Source organism: Liolophura sinensis, chromosome 7, assembly GCF_032854445.1.
Source record: "Liolophura sinensis isolate JHLJ2023 chromosome 7, CUHK_Ljap_v2, whole genome shotgun sequence".
NCBI lineage: Eukaryota > Metazoa > Mollusca > Polyplacophora > Chitonida > Chitonidae > Liolophura > Liolophura sinensis.
The window spans coordinates 50,618,540-50,631,720 of NC_088301.1; the positions used below are offsets into that span (position 1 = coordinate 50,618,540).

The following is a 13,181-nucleotide window of genomic DNA, read 5'->3' on the forward strand; positions in this document are numbered from 1 at the left end:
TGTCCTGATTCACTATACAGGTACCCCCAAGACAGTACAATGTCTGACCCATAGGATATGACCATCATTATCTCATCTAAGAACTTTTGTTACACTAAAAGCCTCATTATGAATTTCAGATGACAACAGTAATAAGGTAGTCAATCTGACAACAGAAAGGACAAACTTTATATGGCTCATCATTATTGTGGGAAGTACTATACTGGTAGCTATGTAAATTAACCTCTGCAGCCATTATCTGGTTGGCAGTTTATGTTGTACTAAAGAATGTCTCCCTTATTTGGATGATCATGTTTATGGGTGGAGAAAACTGAACAGAGCACAGAGAAATCTGTACCTTTTTACCATGAAGTACAACAAAAGCTATGGTGTGGTATGATCTTTCTCAGGTAAATGCATTTAAACTGAGGGACAATCCCACTTGACCAGTTGTTCTACTACTGCCCAACCTTGACAGGTAACAATAAGACCATGTCATAAAATAACTTCTCCCCTGTATTCAGGTGCAAAAGGAACAGGCTTGGTCAACCAGAGGTCATGTGTACACACTGTCTGTAGACTAGACCAGTCCAGTATACAATTCAAACTTGGCACAACACAGAGTCTTAATGACAGATACCTTAAACACCTTGGATTACCTTGAATACAGGTGTAGGCCTACTTATGTTCTCACATATACACAGGTGTCTAATAACATATGAAATAAACCAAACAAAAAGCTTTGTTTACTTTATTTCAATACTGCAAATACTTTACTGTGATGTCATTTTGCATATGTGTATTATCTGAATAACACTGTATCTTGCCTGAACATGTTTAAATAAATCAGATAAATTCCCTAAGGTTCAGTCCAAGAAGCCTAAAGAATCTGTACATACAAATATACAAAGTACAACAAAGAAACAAGAAAGAAATCCAGATTCACTTGCAGATACACAATACTATATTAAGGAAAAATTAAACGAAAGTGTTTTCTGTAATGCATAACTTCACAATAGTCCAGATTATATTTAATGTAATCTTCTACCCCCATCCCCCTCCCCACCCATAAGCTTGTTCACCCCCCACACGTTCTATATTACTTCCAGGCTTGTGGTGAGCCCCCCCCCCCCCTCACCAAGCTCCCTCCTTCCCTTGCTCTCTACACACCATATGGACAGGTATCTGGGTTCTCAGAACCCATCTCAAGGGGACAGACAGGGACACCAGCCTAACCCTGAACAGGCCTAACCTCAGACTGGGGAACACTATATTAACCCATTCAGGCGAGAAAGTAAGAAAGGCATCTCGCTGGCCTCTTCACAATTCGTTACACAACCTCGCATCATGATTCATCCACACAACCACAAACCCACACAAAACCCTTTATTGAGCTTATTCAAAAAACCATCCCTCTACACTACATTCAAACAAACCAAGCCCGGATGAGCTACATGTCCTCTAACTCCTCTAAAACATGTGCTAACCTATTTAGAAGTTTAAATTTACCCTTTCAAGCTGCATCAAGCTGTGTAGCAGTAAGTATCTGTAGAAGATGCAATGTCATAATGTGGCTATGTGCTTGCATACGGTAGAAAAACTTTCCTTTATACCTATAGTCAAATTGTCCAAATACATACCTTTGTACAAGCATGAAAGTTGAATACTTCACCTTCACAATTTTACAGCTTTCAGTTTCAGAATTTCTGTGCTGTACTTTCATACTGCAACAGTATACTAAATTTATTTACACTACACTTTAAACATTGAAGTTGCATATAGCAAATTCTGAAGTTTTATTGTTAAATTTACACAAGAAGTCTGCATGCAGGCCGAGAGAACATGAAGTTCAATTTCAAGTGACATATGGTAAAATTACTTAACAGATTTTACCAAAAAGGTTTTGACTTGCTTGAACACATTTAACTTCCAATCAGTAAAAGTCTGTCTACAGAAGTTATTTCATTCATGCAAGCTTATCAGAGTCCAGGTATAAAACTATCCTCTCATTATGTACTCTCTTAAGCTGGAGAAAAAAATTTAGTAAATGGGTTTGCTGGTTTTCTGAATACTAACTTGATGACCTTGGTAGTAGATTGACCTCTCCCCCCTCCCCCCTTTCTCTCTCTCTCTCTCTCTCTAGTCTTAAAATGTTGCCTATTTTTATCAACTCCTGAAGACTAGATCGGTTAGCTTAACTGTGAAAGAGGACGGCCCTTGTAAGATGCACTGAAAGAAGTGGAGCGTGCACAATACATATCGCAGTATAGATTCACGCGGTTAGCAGGCCTGGAGCACTTCACATGCACGTGGGTGTAGGTAATGTGTTTATCGGCAGTCTAAAATTCAATTCAGTACATTTTAATATAAGTTTTCAAAATTATGAGGCCTTTTTTGTTGTGTGTGCCAACAATGATTATTACATTATAAGACAAATATGTATTTAAATGAGTGTCAATGCTCATTATTACATTATAAGACACAAATGTATTTGTGGCATGTAGGAGATATTACACAATTCCAAAACCATACATTATACAAACACTAACAGTAGATGTGGATAATTACCAAAATTTATTACAAACAGTTACACATTTTCTTATTATTCTTATTACTTCTATTTGTAGTTCCATTCACCGAGGGATTTTGTGTTCGTAACACCCCCAGAATATTTTTCCTCAGCCTGTTTGACCTCTGTTTTCCGCATGTAATCACGAGGAAGGCTGGGTAGGATCAACCGGCAATTGTGGGTTTCCGAATATTAACTCACACCAGCTAACAAAGCTGGCTTGAATTACAAAGAGAACCAGAATTTCTTCTAGGTGTGCACGCCTCCCCTAAGGGGTTCTTATTAATGCCAAATCAAGAGTCATACGAGCATGCCTTTCAGGTGTAAATCTGGCCTGCAGGTATAATTACAGGTATGCTGAAAGAATGTGACCAGGTCAATCTGCCCTTACACATTCTTACAAGCTTGACATAAACATTTGGCCAACATGTAAGGACCATGTATATGTATTAAGAGTAATTCAAAGCTCTGAGGGTCAACAAACAATGGACAACAACAGAGACAATCTGTGTCTAGCTAGCATCACCTTACAAAGACAACCAAACTCTTAATTACTATAACAAGGTAAACGGTACAGGTAATGACAATTTCTGCTTGAGCGACTTACAAGGTCATGTGTATAAGAACTATATGTTCTCCAAATTTTACCCTGAGCCTCCTTAACTTCGTATGCACAGGTATAATTGAAACAAAGCTCAGTTCAGGCTACATACTACAAAAACTGTTTCACATCTCTTGTACACCTACAGCCCCTGATGCTGGGTGCGCATTTTTGATACACATAAGACACTGGATATTCACCTCCATGTCCGCTGGGGGCTGTACATCTGTGGTACTATGGGATACTCAATACATTTCATGTACACCTTAATGCTATTATTGTTTTTGTGCTGAAGTTTGACTGTTCAAACTGTATTATGTTTCTGTTCAATGAATTTTGCTATACACCTTTATCCATGAATTTAAACCATTAAGAATTTTCCAATACTGTTCATGGGATAAACAAGAAAAATGTCAAGGTGTTATCAATGAACAACCACATCAACAGTGCCTAACTTACCTACAAGCTCCACACCTGTGTGATACCAGGTGGACAATGCTTGACATTCAATTCCAACTTGCTGTTCTACAATTCATTGCTGTACAATTAACCTTATATAGTTGCCATTCACAAAAGATCATGGAGTAATGAAAAAGGATCTAGAGTTATAAAAAATTCTGCGAAAATGAGGGACAATGCCCTAATAGTCTTTTAATTAACAAATTCCAGACCTGTAAGAATCTTCTTATGATGTAGTAGTTGAAAAAAGCACAAACATGCACACTCTCCTGTCGTAACTTGACATTTGTAGTTACAGCACACTGGTATTAGAGTACAAGATAACTGTTCTTGAAGACAGGTCTGTAAAGGCACCCCATTTCTTTGTGAACCCCTCCTGCCTACATTTGCAGAGGTCATAGTTCATGAACTTTCTCTTCTCCTCAGTTTAACTTGAACAGAACAAACAGTGTCAAGATTTACCTTTTTATTTGAAATGTCATGCCATTTGATGCCTTAGTTGCAGGTACCCATACAGATGTGTTGGACAGGCAAATATAACTTCAAGGAAAACCAAAAAAAAAAGTTCTGACACTCTTGATGTGCTGTACTGCATGCATTGTTATAATAATGATACATCTATTTTAGGGAACCACATAATATATACTGTAACATCACAAGTATCTGAGCCAAAAATGAAAACTAAAGCTATACAAAGTATACAAGTGCCTATAGGTGAAATGTTTCACTAGCCTTTATATGCCTGTGGATCTAATACAGGTGAGCATAACTTTCAATGTCATGCAAACATTTCTGCACATCTATAGTAAATGTCTTAACACTCTGGACACTGACTCGCACATCTTGCCCGAAACTTGCCTGATTCGGACAGTTCTATTCACATGAGAAAGGTGTTTTAAGGTTTGTTTTGAAAGTAGGATGATCTGTACATATCAGCACCAAAAGTTTCTGAGATTTGCCTCCATAATAAATCCCCATCCAGAGGACATATAACCAAATTACATTGCATTGCTGATTTCAGATCTTAAATTCCCAATGAGACAATGTACCGACAGTTTTCTCTGCTTGTTTATTTTGTCAGAATGACCCATTAAAACTATCTAATTACCATGCAAGCCTCTACTGGTATCACCCAATGACCTCTCTACATTTTCTATAATTCCTACCTGCAATATTTCTACCTTACTGCATTTACCAATTATAACATATTTGCCACTGCTGTGTGGTCTTATAAGGGATTGTCATGCACTTTGTGTTCTTTAAAATGGCGTGAAATGTAAGAAATTTCAATGAGCAAAAATTGTACGTGCAACATGAGACAGTTGCAGTGATGTGTCTTGAATCTTGCTTGATTCTAAATTAAAGTTTTAAAATGTTACTGAATCCTTTGTTGATACACTTACTATACTTTGGTTTCATAAATACCTATGTGTATGAAGGCAATGGTTTATTGATGAAATGGAGTGTTAATGTGCACACAACTCCTATATCTACTGCACTGCATATAGATTATATTTATATAATCTACGATGGTTTGCTATAATTCGTGCATGATCATTAGCCACTGGTAAAATATAGGCTTACACCAGCTTAAGCTCTACTGGTTAGAATGGTGGCTATTTACAATCCTTAATATGCATACACTTACATACAGGCATAGTATTGGTGTCTCCACTTTTCATTAAAGGCATTATACTTATGGCGAATTTTTTGCAGGCCACATCACACATTTTATTGCCTCTTACAATAACAACCGCTCGAATGCAACAATGTGCCAAGGAAGTGTGGGTGTTAAAAGCAAACAATTAACATCAAAAAATGTCTGCACAGATGTACTGTTTAATCAGTCTGTCGCATTCAGCTCAGTATCCGGTTTCTCGCCTGCAATATTCGTGTGTTTTCATCCGAGATCCTCGTTTAATTTGTACAAGTGCGGCCATTTTGAACACGTGCGCCTTTACCGGTAAAAAAGGTGTGTCGTCGTGGTATGTGGTATGTCGGGTCTACTCGAACAGCGGTGTGTATGATCGTATACTGTGTGTACTTCTCTGCCACCTGTAGTGTCTACTCTCCTGTTCCCAGAAATTTAATGATGTTGTTTTCTACTAATGCGATGTCATGCACGAAAATGCAGTATCAACACTCCTTCACATGTCAGGGAGTTTTATACCGCTAAATTGTCAACTCTTGTCATCACGGTAACCCAGCCTGAAGGTTACGTCTCTGTCAAGCGAATTCAACCCTCCCGCTACAGATATCGCTTGCTCGCTCGCCGGCCGGCTTGAGCTATAACAGCATACATGTACACAGCCTGAGCTTAACCGTGCAGGTTGTTTGCACAGGTAGTAGCCGGCATTCCATGCATGTCCATGGACAGCTGTATTAAAATTTAGTCCGATTACAACACAAATACAAAAAGACAACAAACTTACCGATATTGACAATTCTGATGCCCTCATCCCTCTCAAGGAATTCCAAAACCATGGTAACATTCTCGAGCTTCTGGGTCCGAAAAGTAGGCCGCTTGTTGACATGTTTAAATTTCTTCCCTGATAGAACTTCTATCAGACTAAGTAGCCTCAACCCATCACTTAAATCTGTTTCCAGATCACCCAGAGCCTTGTTGACCGTTTTCAGGTGTTCATTAGCCCATCGTGTAAAGGTGTTCTTCTGGATAAGCTTCCACTGCGCGTCGTCCGCGAGGTCCCTCTCGGCGGCCGACATTTCTTCCTCGTCCTCGACGTCGCCGGCCTCTCTCTGAGCTTCATTGCTATGCATCTTGCTATTTATTGCCTGCGGTTGACCTACGTTCAATTCAGTGAATCACAATAGGGGAAAGTCCAGCTATAAGGCGGCGATCCTTGCTCGCCCTACGTTTTCCGCACCGTCTATCTGTTGAAACAAAAATAAAAAATATCACCCGTGAGAAATATATTTTGTTTCAATGACATGACCAGATTTTACCAATCGCCCATGCCAACTGTTATTTTAATTGAAGGTGGAGTCATTTAGAACTGGAAGTGAACTCCATTTTAATCTGACTACTATAACTTGATCATGGGTGTGTGCTAGTTTTTCCCAATTATACATACAATATAAACAAAAAAAGTCTCACTTATCCAACTAAACATAACGACATTTAAAGGTTATAGTCACTTCCTTTTAAGGCAAGATAACTAACCGTGCAACACTTATAAGAGCAAAGAGTGTACACCTGCGTAGGTATGCATGTTAAGCAGAGAAGTGTATATATAGACCTAGCATTTTGCCAAAGAATGGCGTTAGTTTTTTTGGTTTCTTTTCCAATCTGACCTAGTATAAATCTTAATGACGTTCATTAAATTGTTTATTATTGTTATTTTATATAGTTAATATATTGCTGGTCACCAAATTAACATATGTACAGGTTTATATTCCTTATTCTTATCTATAAAGCCAAGCTTATACGTATATAATTCGATACTGATTGATGCGGATATATTTCAAAGACGTTATTAATCAAAAAGCTCATACATGTATATACCAGAAAGCTAGTCTGTACCGAATGTCACGTTACCGCATACACGGAAGCTAGCCTATAATGAGTTGTCCAGGAAGATGACTATACGGTTCTTGATCAGAGAGATCGCGTGTTCGAATCCAGTTGTTGTTGGATAGATTGCCGATTTTTGTCACGACATTTGTCACGTATACCCGACAAATAGCAGTTGCTTCAACGTGAATCTTTTCCCCTCCACGTAAAAACCTGACCGCAGTATACTGTTAAGAGAAAAGGGTCAAAACTACCAGAAAAACTAGGGTCAGATGTGACCCTGATATTCAGGTTATAGACATGACCAACTCCAAATATTAGGGTCACTTATCAAACCCTATAATCTAGGGTCACGAGACCCCGAAAATTAGGGTTACTCGGCACCATTAAATAGAGTGAGTGAGCGAGTGAGTGAGTGCTTGGGGTTTAACGTCGTACTTAACAATTTTTCAGTTATATGACGACAATGGAATCCTTAGAGTGCATGTGATGTGCCTCCTTTGTTGTAGGGCGAATTTCCACCGCTATTTTATCTAGTGCTGCTTCACTGAGACGACTTACCGAAGGCTAGTAAGCCACCCGCCGGAGCCATTATACTAGGTCGCATGATAAGGGTGAAATCCCCTTCATGAAGTTACAACTTCCTCTTTTAAGGTGCATGAGACTCGACCAAGGATTGACCCTGGATCTACCGCTCCCGAAGCGGACGCGCTACCAACTGTGATTTAAATATTAGAGTCAAATGGAAAAACTTGCCCGTGTTTGCCACCCTAAAAATGAGGGTCCCAAATATATAGGGTGAGTGTTTCAACCCTAAAAATCTGTCTTGTTTAGAACAATGACCCTTGTTGTTAGCGTCAAACAATTCGACCCTTATTTTCTGATCCTATGTTTCAGGGTCAGTTTGCCTGTGACCCTGAAAAATTGGGTCGAGCTGACCCTAAAATTTTGACAGTGACTATAGTCAAGGAGTGACAAACTAAAGAAAAGGAAGCGGAATAATGGTCCAGGCACTGGAACGTTTCAGCTTTTCAGAGCAGAGCGTTATGTGTCAGCTCACTTTGATATTCAATACATGTGTAGTTGTATAACTATAAGTTACAAATATTACGAAATTGGAACATTTAAAAAAGCAATGAAACTGTAATGTTGGTTGTAGTCTAAGGGACGGCCAATGACCAAAGCAACACACAGAGCACATGGTAAAGAGACGTTTACTGACGCGCCATGTTGGACAACTCTCCCTCATGAATATGTATGAAGTAATTAGGAATGTATTAACTACTGTACAGAAACCCCACTCGTGCACAAGTATGAAAAACAAACAGATTTTTTGCAGGGAAGAAGTGATAAAGCAGTAAAATAATGGTGTCAAGAATATAACATTCAGGTGAATGGAAGGATGAGCCCTTGGCCAAAGAGAAAGCATGTTCCAGTTCGGGTCACACTGGTTTGACCATAACGGTTTAAGTCAGGCCGAAGGACATCGTTGGCTCATGTGGTCAAAGTTTTCGTTCGCTGCGACTGTATTGATCAGATCCTCGACCATTGAGTCATTGGTGTTTTGGCTGAGGATTTATGCCGGGAGGTTTGTCAAGTGCCTGGTGAAGGTCGGTTGTTGTACATGCAGCAAACAAAAAAAATAATTACATTACATAGTATACAAGTTTCAAAGTCGTATTCAGTTAAGTTTGGCGCGATGACCAAAAGATTGTTCAACAGTGCAAGGGGGTCGTATAGGCCCTACATACTGGGAGTACTGTATACCCTATATGCCGATTGTAGCCTTGCTTTGCATGCCATGTTTGGTGGTTGTGATATAGACGGAACCGGTGTACGCCAAGTATCGGGTGACAAAGACAGACTATAATGCAAAGCAGACTAGCTGCGTGGCATTAGCACATTGCCATTTCCTATCACATATCGTATTGCAAGCATTGTCCACTCATGTGGTGATGTTAACTACGTGCAGCAGGCGACTGCAATGCAGCCGTGGGGGACCACGCCATTTGCCAAACTGCGAACGTATTAACCTTGAGATTGCCAGCTAGGTTTCTGGCGGAGCCAGCAACGACACGAATAAGCATTCGGGTGCAAAGATTTCCAAATAAAGAAGTGCATTTTCGTTTGTCTGATAGTCAACACGTATACAATTTTGTCAAATGTTTCCAGGTTTGTTATCTTTTGAAATTATGGGCATTTATTGCCCTTGTTTTTAGGCCTACATTGTTACTAATCAAACACTATTTGCTTTGCTGAGAAAATTATTTCATTACTGCTGGTGTATAGTCTAACATTCTAACCTGCTCATTTAGGTATTTCATATATAAGCTTCAAATATGCAATTAAACTCATCAGTTTTACGATGCGAAAGGCCAGTCTTTCCAAAAAGGACTTGATACCATGCAGTAGTTACATGCCATCATCAACAACAGCGACCTTTCGGCTGGAGAAAATTGTCACATTGTGTTCTGTGATCCTTAAATATACATACGGCGTTTTAATGTCTCGAAGTCAACGAAAGTCTGACTATTTAAAGTTCAAAAAGTGAGAAGAATTGAAGGACGTACGTATGGTGGTATGAGGTGTTCCACTGTTTGGAATACACCATTCCATTCAAGTGCTCTTCTGCATCCCTGTACTATAGTGTTGTACGGAGATCAGGTAGACTGGTCTAAACTAACAATGGCTTCTCGTCTGTCACTGAATGTACCGTTAGATAAGGCGTCATCAGCTTGTATTATCTAAGAAGTCGCATATTTGACGTTTCAATATTTCGACAAAATTTTATTTGTCATCTTCAGGATATCCCGATAACGTTAAATATGTCTTTTTTATCTGTGGTTTTGTATTATTAATTACACATGTTCTATACAGATGCAGATAAAACTATACATGTGCTTATCATATAAATGGCACAGGCGTACTCGTCAAGGATCGAACTCTTTGTATATCTAGTCCCGGATTATTATATTTCACCCAAATAAATCATATTACCATTTGTATGGTGGATAACCTGCAGTAGACTGTACTAAGGTATACTCTAATACACGTCAACAGCATGTAAGAGGCGATCATCGAAAATGTCATTGTAAAGTGTACTATGCGATAAAGACCACCACTGGTATTTCCTATATAGGTGTATCCGGGCCATGTAGATACAATGCGTGCATCAAAGCTCAGAACCTCTGGATCCGGTTCACACATACTTTTTGCCCCCATATGCACAGTCTAATCCTTGTTGGAAAACCGCTTTAAGTGCAACCACCCACTTCTTATTGTTTAAGCCAGCCTTTGGTTTAGGTATTAAGCCGTTACACGCAGGCACAATCGCACGTGCACACATTGCGCTCTGGACAGTGTGCGCCACCCCCCTTTTTGTTACAAGAGTACAACAGACGACACCAAACTAGCGTCCGGAGCCATGGAAAAGTTTCCACATGTAATGCATATATAGATGCCAAAACCATATCCACTATTGCAAACATCCATGTAACCCTTCATATCTCTGTTAGCATTTTCTGTTATCACTTTAATAAGAAAAGCTTATGTCAACCTAAAATCGATCCTCATAAACATCCATACAATATATTCCTTGTTCCTCCTAGCAGGTATTGTGATTATTACTGTAACGATATAGGTGTGTATATGTCTACGTGCAAACCATCACGATCATTTATATAATCTTTCACATTTTATATTAACACAGAATTTTTGGTTATCAGTTCACAGTTTATCGGTCAGTGTTAGCATCTAATCCATCAACCTGAACATGCATATATGAGATTTCATATTTTCTCCTTGCAAAAGTTTTATCATTTTATCAATGAACACCAACATCAAATCCATTAACATTAACATTCATGCCATGTTTCACATTTTCTATTATATAACACAGCGAGCTGTGTTATCAATTTAGAGAAAATTCAGTCAACTTACAGTGTATTTAGTCCTATCGACCAATGCCAAAGCCACCAACATGGACATGCACACTGTCCATTTTCTCCTCACATCGTCTTTCTGATAATAAACTTACTGCGTACGAGCAGATGTGATCGCGATCCACATTTTCGAGTTTCAGCATCCTAGTAGACTCATCGGAGAAGATTTGCTGATTCACACATAGATTGCATGCACACATACATACAAGGCTGATGTCAGTAAGATGGACTAATTTCCTGTTCTTCCTATCTTAAGACGCAAGTCTCAGATGATTCAGAATGTTTACCAGACAACAGTTACAGCGTGCCACGCCGTTTCGCTTACATGCAGGCAATATGTAGCACTCTATATAGGCTGAAGAAGAAGCCATCGTGCATTATACCATCTTGTTGGATAACATGTTCCTAACACATACATATTATATTTCACCGAATGCACCTCACGGGTACACACAGGCCTTAAAATGATATAGTCCATGAAGTTATTCTAGTAAGAAATTAATCAAACGCCACAGAAAGCTCTTAAATGGACCTATGAGGTGAATGGATCAATCAGAAAGAAGGAAGGTATGTCAACGGAAAAAATAAAGTTTTGTTTTTTTTTTCGGAGTTACACCAATTTGCATGTGTATTTCATGAGGAACTTACCAACGGATCTACTGATATTCCTGATATTATTAGCCAAACCTTGACAGAAGCATTCCAATTCAGAAATGGTTTGTTAACATTATTTGCCATATTCAGTTTCACTTTATATACACTGTTTACATATATAAATCTATTGGAGGAAGCCAAATTAAACTTAAAAACTTTGTAACGTCATTGTTCTCCATCGCCCTAGGTGCACAAATCTAGATGATCATGACTTAGCGCCATTTTGGTAATACTGCATCCACATCGTGGCGATAGACTCTTTTATAACATGTAACTGTATCCCGACTCGTGTAGTTTGATTGAACTATTACTATACATGTATTGGCCGCCATCTTATACGTGAAATATTCTTCACCTAGGCGTAAAACGCCAATTACATAAATAAATACGCATATATTAAGTGTCGAGCAGTCCCACATCGGAAATGTTGCAAGGTGAAATTTGGAGAAATACCGATTCAAACTCACAGACAAATCGAAACATTTCGGGTATGCCATTTTATTTCATTTAATAGCGAAAATGTACATTTAACATCACGAAAATTGTTCAAAACTGTTCCGCAACAATATGGAGCCAGGCGGGATGTGGTTCTGTGGCCTCAGTATACATGCATACAATACTGAATGTAATATAAATACATGCAAACGTCTACTGGAACTGGTTATTGTTTCTGGTTATTGTGCCATCAAGTGCTCTTGTGAATGAGCTTTATATGAATACGATAATGTCACAGTTGATGAATGGAAAGGATGATGAAGAAGCTTAGACCGCATGCTTGTAGTTGTGGAGACAGACACGTGGTCGTGGACCCGACACATTAAGTGGCATTCCCCTTGCCATAGGATAGATGAAGACAGGACACGGCAGTGGTAAAATGATCCGGGCGGTTAAGTCCCTTGCTGTCCGAAACAGACCCTTTGTTTGTCTGAGTCTGACTGGGAATATGGACAGACGCTGCACTCGTCCTCAGTTTGCTACCCAACAGAGAGACATGCCTACATGTCCACCGGCTAACAACACGTGCACCAGATATTTCGGTATATATCCTGCAGCTTGTACAATACATGTACTGGTATACATTTCCCATGGACGAAGGCTGCAGTAGACAGAACACTCCTTTGGCAAAAGAATTTTCAAAGAACGTCATATCTAAGATAACTCTTTCAGCGGCGATGTCATGACAATTGGCGACATAATTAAAATAAAAGCAAATAAAAAGGTGTACATCTATTAGAGTATCATCTATAATATTCCCGATAATTAATGGTAGGGGGTAAGGCAAATATAGCTGTAATATCAAGTGAAACTACTTTAGTTGATGGTCCTCGTTTTTTGCCTGTAAGTGATTAAGGCAATTTTGTGTCTTTCTGACACTGGAAGGCCAGACGTTGGACTTATCATTGTGTTACTCAATACACACGTCTACATGCCAATCGGTAAACAAAG

The 13,181-nt window shown here is 39.1% G+C and overlaps 1 protein-coding gene across 1 annotated transcript in view; it reads right to left on the reverse strand.

Annotated features, from left to right (window-relative positions):
• LOC135471673 (filamin-A-like) overlaps positions 1-11,161 on the reverse strand; it is a 70,176-nt gene extending 59,015 nt beyond the window's left edge. The window contains 2 exon segments of the mRNA XM_064750985.1: positions 6,041-6,500; positions 11,080-11,161. Coding sequence (XP_064607055.1) covers positions 6,041-6,386 — 346 coding nt within the window. The 5' untranslated portion in view covers positions 6,387-6,500; positions 11,080-11,161.
• Between the last annotated feature and the right edge of the window lie 2,020 nt (positions 11,162-13,181).